The sequence below is a fragment of the Ictidomys tridecemlineatus genome, chromosome 4, assembly GCF_052094955.1.
Source record: "Ictidomys tridecemlineatus isolate mIctTri1 chromosome 4, mIctTri1.hap1, whole genome shotgun sequence".
NCBI lineage: Eukaryota > Metazoa > Chordata > Mammalia > Rodentia > Sciuridae > Ictidomys > Ictidomys tridecemlineatus.
The window spans coordinates 200,927,031-200,941,318 of NC_135480.1; the positions used below are offsets into that span (position 1 = coordinate 200,927,031).

At 43.9% G+C, this 14,288-nt stretch overlaps 1 protein-coding gene across 8 annotated transcripts in view; it reads left to right on the forward strand.

Moving 5' to 3' along the window:
- Gapvd1 (GTPase activating protein and VPS9 domains 1) overlaps positions 1 to 7,227 on the forward strand; it is a 90,064-nt gene extending 82,837 nt beyond the window's left edge. For all 8 annotated transcript variants that reach the window (XM_078048215.1, XM_078048211.1, XM_078048213.1 and 5 more), the window contains 2 exons: positions 1,352 to 1,549; positions 3,132 to 7,227. In XM_078048215.1, the coding sequence (XP_077904341.1) occupies positions 1,352 to 1,549; positions 3,132 to 3,272 (339 nt within the window). In that variant the 3' untranslated portion in view covers positions 3,273 to 7,227. The remainder of the gene's footprint in view (positions 1 to 1,351; positions 1,550 to 3,131) is intronic.
- Positions 7,228 to 14,288: the final 7,061 nt, after the last annotated feature.

Genomic DNA, 14,288 nt, shown 5'->3' on the forward strand with positions numbered 1-14,288 from the left:
CAGGTTTATGTACCATGGGTTACATGTTAACTAAGCTGCATGGTGTACTATGTGCATATTACCACTATGTCAGAGAACTGGAGTGTGATAAAATAGAAAGCAGTGTTTGTACTAGATACTCTTCACTCTGTCATGTTCCCAGGGTTAAATTTCCCTGGCATAGAAAGGGACCTCAGTAGAGGAGAGGAGGAGAGTGCCTCCCCAGAGCTGCTGGCTTCTGTTCCAAACCCTGCCTTCCTGGGCAGCGAGCTGTCTTGGTGTTCTTAGTCTTGTTTCCACACAGCCATCCCATTTGAAGAAGGGGCTTGTGGCACTCCAAAGAGGGTGAGGAATTTTGTTCCAGAAGAAGTAATTAAATATGGCATGGTCTCAAATTACCTTTTAGTTATTGATACTAGCATTTTTACCTGGCATACATCTCTTACAAAATAAGAAATCTGGAAAATGTCAGCTATTTGAGCTAGTTCTGGTTGTTTTTATTAAATTCCCCACAAATGAAACATTAATTGGCATAAAATTTTTAATTTTTTTTATTTTTGGATCTCATTTCAAGAACTACTGTAAGAAAGTATATATTGGGCTGGGGATGTGGCTCAAGCGGTAGCGCGCTCGCCTGGTATGCGTGCGACCCGGGTTCGATCCTCAGCACCACATACCAACAAAGATGTTGTGTCCACCAAGAACTAAAAAATAAATATTAAAAATAAAATTCTCTCTCTCTCTTGAAAAAAAAAAGATTCTCTTTGTTTAAAACTCACTAGCAATTTCTTATGCACCAAATCTTCTTTAAAAAAAAAAGTATATATTAATTCTTAAATTATCTTGTTTCAATAGCTTGTTCATACTATTAAATGTACAGAAGTCCTTTTCTAGCTATTTAAGAAGGATTATTGGGGCTGGGGATGTGGCTCAAGCAGTAGCGCGCTCGCCTGGCATGCGTGTGGCCCAGGTTCAATCCTCAGCACCACATACAAACAAAGATGTTGTGTCTGCCGAAAACCAGAAAATAAATATTAAAATTTTCTCTTTCTCACTCTCTCTCTTAAAAAAAAAACAAAAACAAAAGGATCATTGAAATTTTATGAATTCTTGGTTCTTTGTTATTGTATACCCTTTCTATTAATGTATATCTGTGTTGCTCTATTTTAAAATACAAAGTATATTATATAAACATTTAAAAGGTAACCATAATCTTGGGTGGAAGGGGAAGGACCTGAAGTCCAGTTTTCCTGAAGAAAGAGGAAAGCAGCCACCTTAGCCTGTCCCGACTTGGGTTGGAGGTTGCCATGGTCACTCCAACAGATCATTGCCCTTGTATTGAGGGTCTCTTATTATCTGTGGTCTCACTTAGGTTTATCTTCGGGAAGCACCATGGCCATCTGCACAATCAGAAATCAGGACAATAAGTGCTTATAAAACCCCCCGGGACAAAGTGCAGTGCATCCTGAGAATGTGCTCTACAATTATGAACCTCCTGAGCCTGGCCAATGAAGACTCTGTCCCTGGAGCTGACGACTTTGTTCCTGTGTTGGTGTTTGTGTTGATAAAGGTGGGTCTCTTACTACTATCAGTTAAAGAGTTTAGGTGGCATCCTGAGTAGGGTGGCACAGGGCTTAATGTGGTGTAGTGTTAGAGACCTGGACTCTTCTCCATCTCAAATCCTGTGTTATCCAGAAAGAAAGTGTATAATGTCAGGATTTGTTCTGTTTAGAAGTCACAGTTTTCAAAACAAATCAAGAGGGGTTCAGTTCCTAGATGAACATTTTCAGTATCTAAGTAGTTTCCTATAGTTCTTTTTTTTCTTCTTTTTTTTTTTTTTTTTTTTTTTTTTTAGTTGTAGATGGACACAATACCTTTATTTCACTTATTTATTTTTTTATGTGGCACTGAGGATCGAACTTAGTGCCTCACACATGCTAGTTGACCACTCTACCACTGAGCCACAAACCCAGCCCAGTGCCTATAGATCTTAATTGGGGCTTAATGTGTCATCCTTGAGTGAATGAAAACAGGTTCTTTTTATTGTACTTTTGTAATCTTCTTTCACATGGAATTCTTTATAATGGTTGTTAAATAGACCACCAGATTAACCAATCACTTCTCTCTTCTTTGAACCTCTTATTTTATAATTATACTTCGTTATTTTAAAAAGTATTGACATCTTTTGTCTCTTTTTTTTTTTTTAATGGTGCTAGGAATTGAACCCAGAGCTTTGTGCATGTGAAGAAAGCACTCTACCAACTGAGCTATATCCCTTTGTCTTTCTTTGAACTCTAAAATTACAGTTCACTTAAACATTTTATTTTGAACATTTTGGGTGTGACCATGCAGTTTGGGTGCACATAGCCCCAGGTGACATCACTGAATATTAGCACACTCCAGCCGCTGATATCTAAAGTATGTCTGACATATATCTTCCTAATCATTAGTATTGGTGATATTTCTGCAACTGAAACTTTTGGCCCAGAGTCAGAAACCCCACACACAGGCAGGTGCAACTTCTCCTGGCCTTTGCTGTTCTCTATTCTGAGTGTGATCTGGCTAGTCCTTCTGCAGAGCCATTTTGAACAGATTTTAAGGAAGGGGGCTCAGCTTATCATCTTATTAACTATTTAATAGCATATGTCCTTTCTGTCCATGTGAAAGAAAGTGAACAAACAGAAGATGTTCTGTGTCCCCTCTTGGCTATAGGGGGCACATTACCTTTTTTATATATTTATTTTTTTACTCTCAGCTGATTCTACCTGGACTTCCTAACCAGATATTATCAGTTAGCCTACAGCATTTATTTTCTTATCTAACTTGCTGGAATCCTAGACTGTTGAAGAAGATTATGGAGATTAGTTCAGCCACCTGAAGGGCTACCAAGATTAGGTGATTTGCCAGGATGGAAGGCTCTGGGTAGTTCAGCTAGGATTAGAACCCAACTGCCTTTCCAGTATATTGTTTATAGATTACTTCCAAAAAGCAATTTAGGGTTTATTTTCAAAAGGACTGGTATTTCTTTCTCACACACACACACACACACAAAAAAAAAAAAAAAAAAAAAACATTTAAAGAACACATGCTAAGATGACTTGGGCAGAGCTTAGCATCTGAGTAATTGACTTGTTCATTTTTCACTTCTCTAGGCAAACCCACCTTGCCTGCTGTCCACTGTGCAGTACATCAGCAGCTTCTATGCCAGCTGTCTGTCTGGAGAAGAGTCCTATTGGTGGATGCAGTTCACAGCAGCAGTAGAATTCATTAAAACCATTGATGACCGAAAGTGACCAAGACAAAGGCCCACCATGGCAGCAGACTGTTAGTCAGGCAAACAGATCTCTAAGAAAATGCAGCAGCTGCTTTGAAGGCTGAAGATTGTTTTTGTATAATATTGTACAGCATTCAGACATTTTAAAACAGATCTTTACTAAAACAGATTAATGAGCTAACAAGCAGGTTCTCTTTTCTTTGGGCTCTTTTCCTTTCTAAGTTGCATATTTAATTTTCTTGTCCCCAAGTAGAGAATAGTATTGCAAAAAGGGACCACATTTTTTCAGGTATTTTGAAATATTGAAAAACAGAACAGAATCTCTTAAGGAAATTCCTAGACGTCCATTCATGGATACCCCATTCTTTCCTATTGTTTTAAAAAGAACAGTACACCTCTTTTAAGATGCTGTCTTACATGCATCTAATAGAAGAAAGATACCAGCTGCACTGAGGGTTATAATAGTGGTGCATTTGTGGCATTATCTATAAATACACTCACCTAAGTTGAAAAGCTAAGAAGGAAATGTAAATATAATATATATTTATATTTGATGTAATATGGACATCTTCAGATTCTAATAAACAAGGAATATTGCTGATAGTAGGTTGTGAAAAACCCTCTTGTGAAATGGTTTCCTTGACAAAATTTAAGCTGAGCTTAAAAGCAAAAAACAGAAATATTTATTAAAGTGTCATACAGGTCATTGAACTCTTAGATGTGGAGTCTGATGAGGAGTCTGGAAGTCCCTGAGGAGGTCATGTAGGCACAGCATTCTGTGGAAGCACGTGAACCTGCACTCCTAAGAGACAAACTCTCTAGGTGACATAAAAAGGAACAGTAGACAGCCAAGATATCATTGTGGTACTTCTCATCTAAAATACTAAGTATGCTATAGAAACCCCAGACAGAGCTCCTTATAACCTTTAATTGTAATATATTTTTGATGATTATTCACATTGAATGCACAGACCAGGAATTCAGTGAATGTCATTTTTTTTAAAACTAATTTGTATTGTCTGCTCTAGTGATACAGGTTTTACTAGTGATAAACTATTTTAACCAACCATACTATTCTTATGGAAAAAAAAATCTATTTTGACAGGTTTCTGTGCCTTTATTTCCCTATTCTGAAAAAAAGTAACGTGTTTCAGTAGTTTGGTTTGAATTGTGTATTGATAATTAATCAGGAATGGGCTTTGGTGTCTGAGCAACTGGCCCAGGAGGTACACCAAAGCTTCAAGCACAAATCTTGTACATAGGCCATCACCAACTTGTTCTGCTTTGTATGTTTCCTAAACATGTTTATCTTCTAACAAACACAATCCCATTGAGCCCCTCATTGCTGGCAGCAATTTTAGGCATTTGTTTTTAAGGGAACTGTGACAACCAGCCATGAGCAGGTGGATACAGAAGCTGTCTGCTCTCTTCTTGAGATCTCTGTGTCTCCTAATGCCAAAAGAAGCTGGATTTTTTTTTCATGCCTCCACTTCTTGCTCATTTATTTTAAAACACCCAAATAATAAGTTATACATAGGAGTGTGGGATGTGGTTTCTGTCTTTTAGGGAAAGATCAAAATTAAATTAGTACTACAAAATGTCCTTTTGAATGTTAGGTCAAGAAATCCATGTACAGGGCTGGGAAGTCACTCAGTGGTAGAATGCTTGCCTGGTATGCTCAAAGCCCAGGGTTCAAGTCACAGCACCACACACAAAAAACAAGTGAATTTGGGGGCTGGGGTTATGGCTCAGAGGTATAGCACTTGCCTAACATGCATAAGGCCTTTGTTCCAATCTCCATCACTGCAAAAGAAAAAAATCCATGTAGAAAGCCATGTGCTTCATGGGCTATCGCTCACTAACAACCCTGCTTGAGTATTAGAAGTCACAACCCATCATAAGTACATTATAAGACAAACTGTATGACATGACTTCTGAGACCTAGATGGGGGTCCGTTTACTTCAGCATTTGATTGAGTAAATGTTAGTCAACTGAAGACTTAGAAGAGTTGGATTCATTGTTATGGGACTTAAATCATAAATCAATGAAAGATTTTTTTTCCTCTACTATGGTAGCTAAATATATTCCATGTTTTATCACTGTGGAAATAAATATGAAGATGTGGACATTGCACCAGGGTTCTTTTCTGTGGAAGAGAGGTGGTGGATTTGGGGTGTTGGGCTACATTGCAGGCAAGAATTGGGGTTCTGCAGTGCTCAAGCAGTATTGACGTAGAACCGTTGATTCAGAAGCTGACCAAGAAGTATAGGACAGCCATTCCAGGGACGGCTCCCCCTAAAGTCCCTTTCAGGAGCAGGAGGACTTCATCATTAACCATCACCTCTCTGGGTTCATGATAGTATTTCTTAAAGTATTGATTTCTGAATCAGTCATTCTCTGTATGGCAATGATAGTATGTGAGACAGAAAAATGACTATTACATTTGGGGAGGAAAGAGGAACAGTTGTTCTTCAAGGCTTTTTTTACTACCTCTAATACTTGTTTTACATGAAGGATTAGTGCAAAGGTACAAAATCACCATTGGGAACATTCAGGAGCCACCAGTTATTATACAGAACTTACAGAGTTAATGCACATTCTATGGAGAGACAATAGCTCAGCTCACTGCAGTCTCGTGGAATTTTCTTAAAGAAAAGAAAAACCATTTTTGTATTAATGTTTTGTTTCTGGAAGTAAGAGAAATATAGATTGAACAGTCTTATAAAGTTGTTTTTTTTTTTTTTATGAAAAAACCTAGTGAATATTTTGTTGTTTCTCTTCACTTTAGGTAAAACCTCAGCCATAATAATTGCTTTTTTAATTTTTTTCCTTTATAAAAACCTGCTTAGGAAAGTCTTTTATACAGATAGGTAAGAAAATTAGGCTTTCTGGGAGATTGAAAATAGCTATGATGCATGAAAAATATCTTTTTCTGTTATATCCTGGAAGCCTGTGTTTAAAGTGGACTTTACAAATACATGTTCCTAAGGTGCATAATTAGGACAACAAAAATCCAGCCGAAACAGTATGGAGCTGTGTTCTTGCCATATGAACTGGTACCTGACAGTTGCCAAACCTAGGCACCATCTTCCTATTGCTTGCTGTAAGAATTCCAGTTTGGGCCAAGTAAAGGTCAGTTAGGTGTTTTAAATGTATGCGTCTTGAAAATGTCTTCTCTGCTGACAGTGGGTGTGAAGAGGGAAGGCAGGAACATACTTGTTCAAAGGCTGGTGAATAGCGTTAGTGGACTGCATAGACGTGATAGAAATGTAGTGCAGTTAGCGTCCTCAGCGGTGTAGCCTGGGTGGCCTTCTGCCTTTCCATCCCTGATTTGTTCCTTTGAAGAAAAATCTGTTTTCCCTCCCTTTAGTTGAGTCTATATGTAATTGTTACAATGGGGGGGGGGGTATCAGAAACCGTCTTCTTGAAACTCAAAAACAGTTTTAGTAAGTGGATTAACAGTAATGGGGTATTTGAGATGTTCTGAATGCCAAAATTCTTGAAAGATTTGCAAGATTAGTAATTACTTTATGACTTAATGTATGTTAGAATGTAGGTTACCAAGAAGCAGGATGACCAAGAATAGCTCTATTACTCATGAGAACACTTGGAGACATGAAGGTAGATCTGCTGCAGCAGGAGAGCTGTAGTTGAGCTGCAGAGTCCTGTGGAGCAGCATGAGCCACCGCCAGAGCTCAGGATAGAGGAAGGCCCAGCAGCACTGGCCTCTCACCTTAACTCGCCTCTGCCAAGGTAATCGTCTTGTCTACCGTCTCCTCCTGTGCTTCCCCTGTACTAAAAAGCTTTGTACTGCCTCCTGTCTCGAAACTGGTAACACCTTGAAGCCTCAGTCCATGAGCTTGCACAATCTTGTATATGAACAGGAAGCCCATCCTGTCTCCCAATGTGATTACTGCTGTATGGCATCAATCTGTAAAACTGATTAAAAGGGAGAGCAGTTTCATTCACTGGCCTTCATGTTTCCATCATCTATTTTGTATTCAGAAGCATTTCTGAAACTTTATTTGGCTTTTTGAATATGATTGATGTTCTCCATGGATTCACACTGTCCTTTTCATCTGAACATCCGAGGATACTTGTCCACATGGGACGGGAAGGAATCCAGGTGACCCAGCAGCGCTGAGAGATGGTGAACAGCTGCTGTTTCTGCACACTTCTGTCTGACATTTGTAGCTATTCCTCAGCCTTAGTTCTAAATATGGAAGTGCTGTACAATATGTACAGAAGCCTGTACAACCCTTTCAGCAGAGGGTGGCTACTACTAGACAGGAGACCCAGCTTACACAGGCCCGCTCCTCTGAGGCTCCTCACTCGTGGGCAGGTGCTTTCTCCATGTGGAATGCACTTCATTTAGAAGGAAGCATTTGAAAGCTGGCTTTGGGGTTGGTTTTCATTCATTTGATTCAGTATTAAAGTAGGTGGGAGGACTTGTCTGAAGTTGAAAGTAGCATTCAACTTTTCTTCCCAACTTGGAGCTGCCTATGTCTTGTTAGGTTTGTCCACTCAACCCTCTCTCTAGATAAGTGGCGCTGTAACTTTTCTCCAAGACACTGAGCCAGCTCCTCCTGCCTGCCTGAGGTGCTGCTCCGCCCTGAAGATGACCATGGAAAGCCAAACTAGGTCTGCAGCTATAAATGTGACCCCTGCCTAAAGAATTACATGAAGAGCTTATGCCTCGGTAGAGTCCTTTCTATCTGCGTAGGATAGTGAAATGCAGTCCTCATACTTCGGAAAACATTGACCAAAAAACCATATTGGCTGGAAAATCTCTGGTTGTGAGGGCCCAGAAAATATCTTCCACATTTTGTGCTAAAATAGAAAAAGCTCAATTCCAAGTCCCTGGATCTGCTGTAGACAATGAAAATGAAGCCATGGTAATTTTATTTCTGTTAACTGTATAGAAATCAGCATATTGCTGGCTAACTGCATGAAATCTTATACTCTCTCGAAGAGTATCCAATATTATTATTATTATTTTTTAAATATTTATTTTTTATTTCTCGGCAGACACACCATCTTTGTTTGTATGGACATCTTTGTATGTGGTGCTGAGGATCGAACCCGGGCCGCACGCATGCCAGGCGAGCGCGCTACCGCTTGAGCCATGTCCCCAGCCCCCAGTATTATTTTTTAAAATAGATATTTTCTCATCTGTTTTCCTTACCCCCATAATTGGTAGTTTTGATAAAACTTTTGTAACCAGGGCTGTTGACAGACACTGCTGCTGACCTGACCCTCCCTGACTAAATGAATTATAGTATTTTGGGGTAGGACCCAGGAATTAGTCCATTTTCTTCCAGCACACTAGGGAACTCTACCGTTGTCTCTTGGACTTCCTGTTAAGACTTTCCTGGTGTGCTTGTTGGAATCCATAGGGAGTGGCACCAAGAATCTTTAAACAAGTCCTCCAGGTGACTCTTACACTCAGATGAGTGAGAATCCCAGGAAAGCCAGCATTCATAAAGTAAGGGCCACTGTCTTCCCACCTGTATGGCCACCTGGGACTATTATTCATAGAGCTGCATGCCTGTGGTCCCATAACCATATATCAATTTCTGGGGAAGTCTCAGGAATCTGCATTTCTGGTAAGGGCCCCCCAGCCAACTCATACTCAGGAAAATTTGGGATTCATTACAGAATCCACACAAACACCTGGCTCCACATCCCACCAGGGGCATTCATATGAATGGGAGTAGACCCTTCCAAGGGACGAGGACTCTTGCCTGCTGCAAGTCCAGTAACCCTCTAACGATGTCTCTTCACATGCTTAAGTCCACATGTTTTCTTCATTCACAATGCCTGAGTTATGTAATGCTGTCTCTTTAACCTCAAGTAACTACACATCCCAGGAGGATTGTAGTCAATGATATACACAAATTTGTTTCATCTTTTTGTCTCATTTTCCACTGTATGCTTTTAAAATGTCTGTTTCAATTGTGTCTTGTGTCCATTTGAAACCTATGTTCCCTGTTTAACAGCAGCACCAGTAGCGCAGTCCCTAGCCTCCCCCCAGTGCAGCCAGCCTGCCCTACTGGAAACAGGTCATAGCCGCCAGCTCCCCAGTCAGTATGGGCACTCCCACTCCTGGATTTAGTTGCTTTCCTCTGGCCCACCTTACATCTTAACCTCTGGTGACCCTGTGTTCCTTCTCTTGTGGCTGTGATGGTGATAGGTGAGGCCACCTCTGCTGCTTGGATGGGTGGGAGCTTCAAGTCAACCGGGCCAGAGGAGGCAATTGTGCGGGAAAGGGTGGGAGGGAGAGGGTGAGGGCCATCCGACTGGCACAGTGCAGCCAGCAATGCCCAACAAACCTCTACAGCAAGATAGGACCACACCAACAAACCTAAAGAGGTCTTGCCCCTCCCTGGATGAGGACTGTCTTTTCATTAACTGAAAAGCCAAGGGTTTCAAGTGGACATGCATGTGCCAGGCTCAGGAACTGGAGGGTGAGTCTCATCTGATCTCTGCCAAGAACCAGACCTAAAGCAAGTGACAGCCTCTGGGAAGAGTGTTTATTGATTTTGGCTCTGTGGCCTCCTGGGTCCCATGCAGTCTCTAGTTTTGTCCCATGCAGTCTCTAGTTTTGAACTATTACTCCTGTGCTGGCACTTAACTGAGGGCACATAACTGGCAAGAAGTTACCAGAGATTGCCAGGAATAAGGGGTGCTTGGACTCCTAGATAGGAAATGCTCTCCACTGAGCTGACTCCACGGGAACTTGAGTCTTTCCAATGAACACAAATTTTAGGTGCCAAGAGTCTTTCCAATCTAGCATACAGACAGCTCAGGCTGGGAAATCCTGGAAAGACACCCTTCAGACAGAGGCCAACAACACCCTGGTTGAAGGCAGCCAGCACTGGCTCTGCTCTGGTGGCCCAGGAACACCAGCACCCGTGCACAGAGACATCACTCAGAGAATCTATTTTTAATTGAAAGATTCCACTGAGAGCTTAAGTTCCATTATGATCCGTGGCCATGAATAGGAATCATGAAATGCCTGTCCTGGTTTTGAAACTTTAATCCGGAAGTTCCCTACTCATCCCTCCTCAGCTCTAGCTTGCCCTGTTTTAGCCTCTCTTCTTGGCTGCCCCCTTACCCCACCCAAATCTCCTGAGGAAACCTCTCCTGAACCTGCCTCTGCTGCACACAGTGCCCTGCCATTTCCAGGCCTCCCTTGAGCCCCTCCTAGGTGCCCTGAGAAATGAAGTCTGATCAGATTTCTCTTCTGCCTGAAATCTTTTCTGTTTGGGTTCCAGCCTACCTTTACAGTACACCCCCTTCAATTCCATCCAAGCCCCTCAAAACTGTCACCTTTAACCAAAATGCAGCTAGGCTTTTGCTCATGTCTCTGATATGACCACCCCTACTCTGACCCAAGTGGCCCTTCCTGGAGGACATTCTCCAGATGACCCCCTTCCTACCCTCCCCATTGGGGCATGACCCCCTCTGTCCCCAGACCTATCCCTCTACACGACAGTGATATCCCTGGAACATGAGCTCTCCTGTCTCCAAATGGCAGGTGCCCCAAATGTTTGCTGATGGGGGTGATGGGTAGCTGAAGGAACTCCTTCCCTTCCTTCCTAATTCGGCCCCTGCCAAGTGAGGGACTTTCCTTCCTGTACCTCCCTGGGCCGGGCTCGGAAGTTCACCAAGCCCACAGCCCCTGCCCTCACCGTGCTGGTGTGGTGAAGACACCACCGAGCACCAAGTCCTGGCCCGAGAGAAGGCTCCACCGCGCCTGGGAACCCCGGAGGTCCATGGGCACTTCTGCCGCTGCCAGGCCTGGGTCTGGGAATTCGGGGGCACATGGGGGAGTGGCCGGCTCCTGCTGCGGACCCCAGCGGGTCGCGGGGTGGGCGACTTTCCTGCTCTTCTCCCCTTTGGGATCCAGGCACCCAGTGGGCTGCCACACGTGAGTGCTGCTGGACCACGTGGGAGCGAACAACCCGGAGGAGGAAGGCTGAGACCAACGCATGGGGCAGATGACATGCCACACCCTGTCACCTCTCCTGTCTACTTGCAGCCGACTAGGCTCAGGACAGCCTGGAGGATACCGCATCCTGCTGGGCTGACTTCCTGATCCCACCCAAGTGTGTTTGTCCCTTTGCAGTTTGCACTCCCTTGTCTGAGGGCAGGTTCCTCCTATTAGGGGAAGTAATCATTCTCATCCTTTTTATTATTTGAGGTGACATCTACAAACCTATGTGCTGTTCTTTTGGAAATCCTCAGATTTAACCTCATTTCAGCCTGCCACCTGCCTTGCACAGGTGCTCTTCTAGAATCTGCTGTTCCCTGGATTGGTTTTTGGGTTGGCCAGCTTCCTCCCAGAGCCCTGCTTTGCTGTTCCTTGAGTGACATCTTGTGGCCAAGTATAGGTACAAACCATTGGCTGAAAAGGCAGCTTAGCAAAGGGCTCCTCCAGCCTCTGGAAGAGCAGTAAGGATGCCCAGAGGGAGGGGGCGATCTGGGGCATGGAATCAGCCCAGCCCTTCACTAGGACAGTTCTAGACCGACCTCAGAACTGGACCAAGTTCCCTGCTTTAAACACACTAATATACCAGGTTCCACTAATACACCAGGATCCCTTGTAGCCCAGCCTGAGTTCTGGCAAATAGTCATTATTTCCATCACATTAAGCTTTTCTGTAGCAACTGAATGACAAGGTTATTATTCCAACTTCACAGGTGTTGCAAAAGCTCTGCTGCATAGCCAGTGCCTTGAGTACAGCTCTGACCTCTCTAAAAGACCTCTCTGGACACAGTCGTGAGAATCACAGGAATCCACCTGTCCCTTTCTGCAAGGAGGCGCTGCTGGAGGTGCCTGTGTTGTTAGTCACAGTCACACCTGGAACTGCAAGACCATTATTTTCATGTGCCAGGTGCAGTGTGAGTGATTACACACAATGCCTTCCAGCAAGGTCAGCATTATAAGACCCATTTTACTGAAAAGGAAGCTGAGACTCAGAAAGGGTGAAGTGGCTTATTCAAAACCTTACTGAAATAAATAAATAAATGGCAGAGCTAGGATCTGAATCTGGATCTTAAGGTATTCCCAAGTCTGTATTTTGTAGCTATGATGAGATCTTGTCTGCCTTCTACAAAGCCAGCCTCACAGCACTGTGTGGGATCATGGGATCTGGGGAGGGGAAGGGGCTCTTCAAACTGTGGAGGATGCTGCCCATGACAGTTCCTGTTATCCCTGGTGTGCACTTCTTGTGCATGTGAGTCCTCAAGGTCAGGGCTGAACACCCAGCATAGAGTGTGGCACTTGGAGGACATCAGCAAATCAAATTGGATTTTTAGTCTCCCAAGGAGGGAAGATCCACTTTGCCAAATCCAGTACAGGTGCAATCCCAGTATCAAGGCCACAGCAAGGACAGACCGATCTACCATATTCAGAAAGAGAAGGGGTGGGTGACCTTCACCTCCTCCTTTGTTGCAGCTGACTGGCATCTGAATTCCCCTCTGCAGGGCCCAGACAATAGCTGGGGATCCCTTGCAGACCCTGCAGAAAGCAGCAAGGTAGGTAGAATATCATTATGGCCGTGAAGGTGGAGGGACAGATGAGAGAAAGCCTCCAGGTGACGGAGTAGAGCAGTCCCACTGGGCGGTTGCCTCCTCCCTGTGCACAGATTGAACCCATGATGAAGATGAATAGAAACCCCTTTGCTGGAAAATGTGGTTGCAATTGAGATGGCTACCGGAGCTGAGGGGTCCTCCCACCAGCCCCAAGCAGGGAAATATGAGGATATGGAATTTCAGCAGCAGCAGTCACATGGTTATCACAGAAACTAGGCAAAACTGATCAACACCCCCAATTACAGGATAAATGATTCAGGACACCCATTAGCCTGGCAAGAATTAGTGGACTCCAACAGCGGCCTCGGGGGTCAGGCAGCCACTGCAACAGACAACAGCTTGCACAAGAGAAAGGCAGACCAGATGGGTGAAGACCCCCTGGCCCAGCTCAGCCCTCAGTGAGGTGGTGTTAATGACCAGACACCTTTCCTCCTGTGGTTAAGGGATTTTAATGGCTGGTTGAGGGAGACGATGTGGGATTGTCTTGTGGCTTATTTAGCATCCACTATGAAAACAACCATGTGTACAGCATCCAAATCCCTCACTGGGAGGCAGGACTGATGAGGATACTGTGTCTTCATCTTTCCAGACTGAAAAATCCCAATTTTTCTCAATATGTCCACTGCAGAGCAATATGTGATCATTCGGTCACATGCACTGTGGACCAGGAAGGAAGTTTTGCAGAGATTTAATATTGTTGACAAGATTGCAGGGGGCTGGCTTAACTCACTTCAGGTGCTCTCGAAGCATTCGCACAATGGATAAGCTAATTACAAATCATGCCTATTTATTCATTCAACAGGGCCTGGGGGAAATTCAAAGAGGCAACACTGTCTTAACTTCATTCAATTTGTAGTCTGTGATTAAACGGAACACAGCTGCAAGGCCCCAGCAACACTGCCCGATTCCTGCCTTTCTCTGGATCAGGCTGACCCCTTCTCAGGGAGCCACACCTGTCCTCAAGCAGGGTCCTGTCATCCTTCTTCTGCCCCTCAGCTGCCCACAGGATGTTGTGTTTTGGGGCAAGGCCCAGAAGCAGCCCTCACTTCAGCTCCCTTATCTGTCAAGTGGGCAATGCCCTTGCTGCAGGATTCCTGAGACGAGTAAGGGAAATGTTGGGTGTCCCCTGGCTGTTCCAGAGCTGTTCCAAGTTCATTCTTTGGCCTCCTCCTCTGTCTTTGTACACTCACAGGCTGTCACTAAGTCAGAGGATCCAGGCTCATCCAGACAACCCATGGCCACAGCAAGCTTATCTACTGTCCCTTGCCCAGCACTAGATGCACATGGCCTTGCATCACCTCCTGACTACAACCCTGGGAGTCCAGACCTCCGTGCTTTGACAGGGTGACCAGCTATCTCCATCTGCCCAGCACTGAGGGTTTTCCCTGGATGTAGCATCATTTAGGACTAAATCCTGACAGTCCCAGGTGAACCA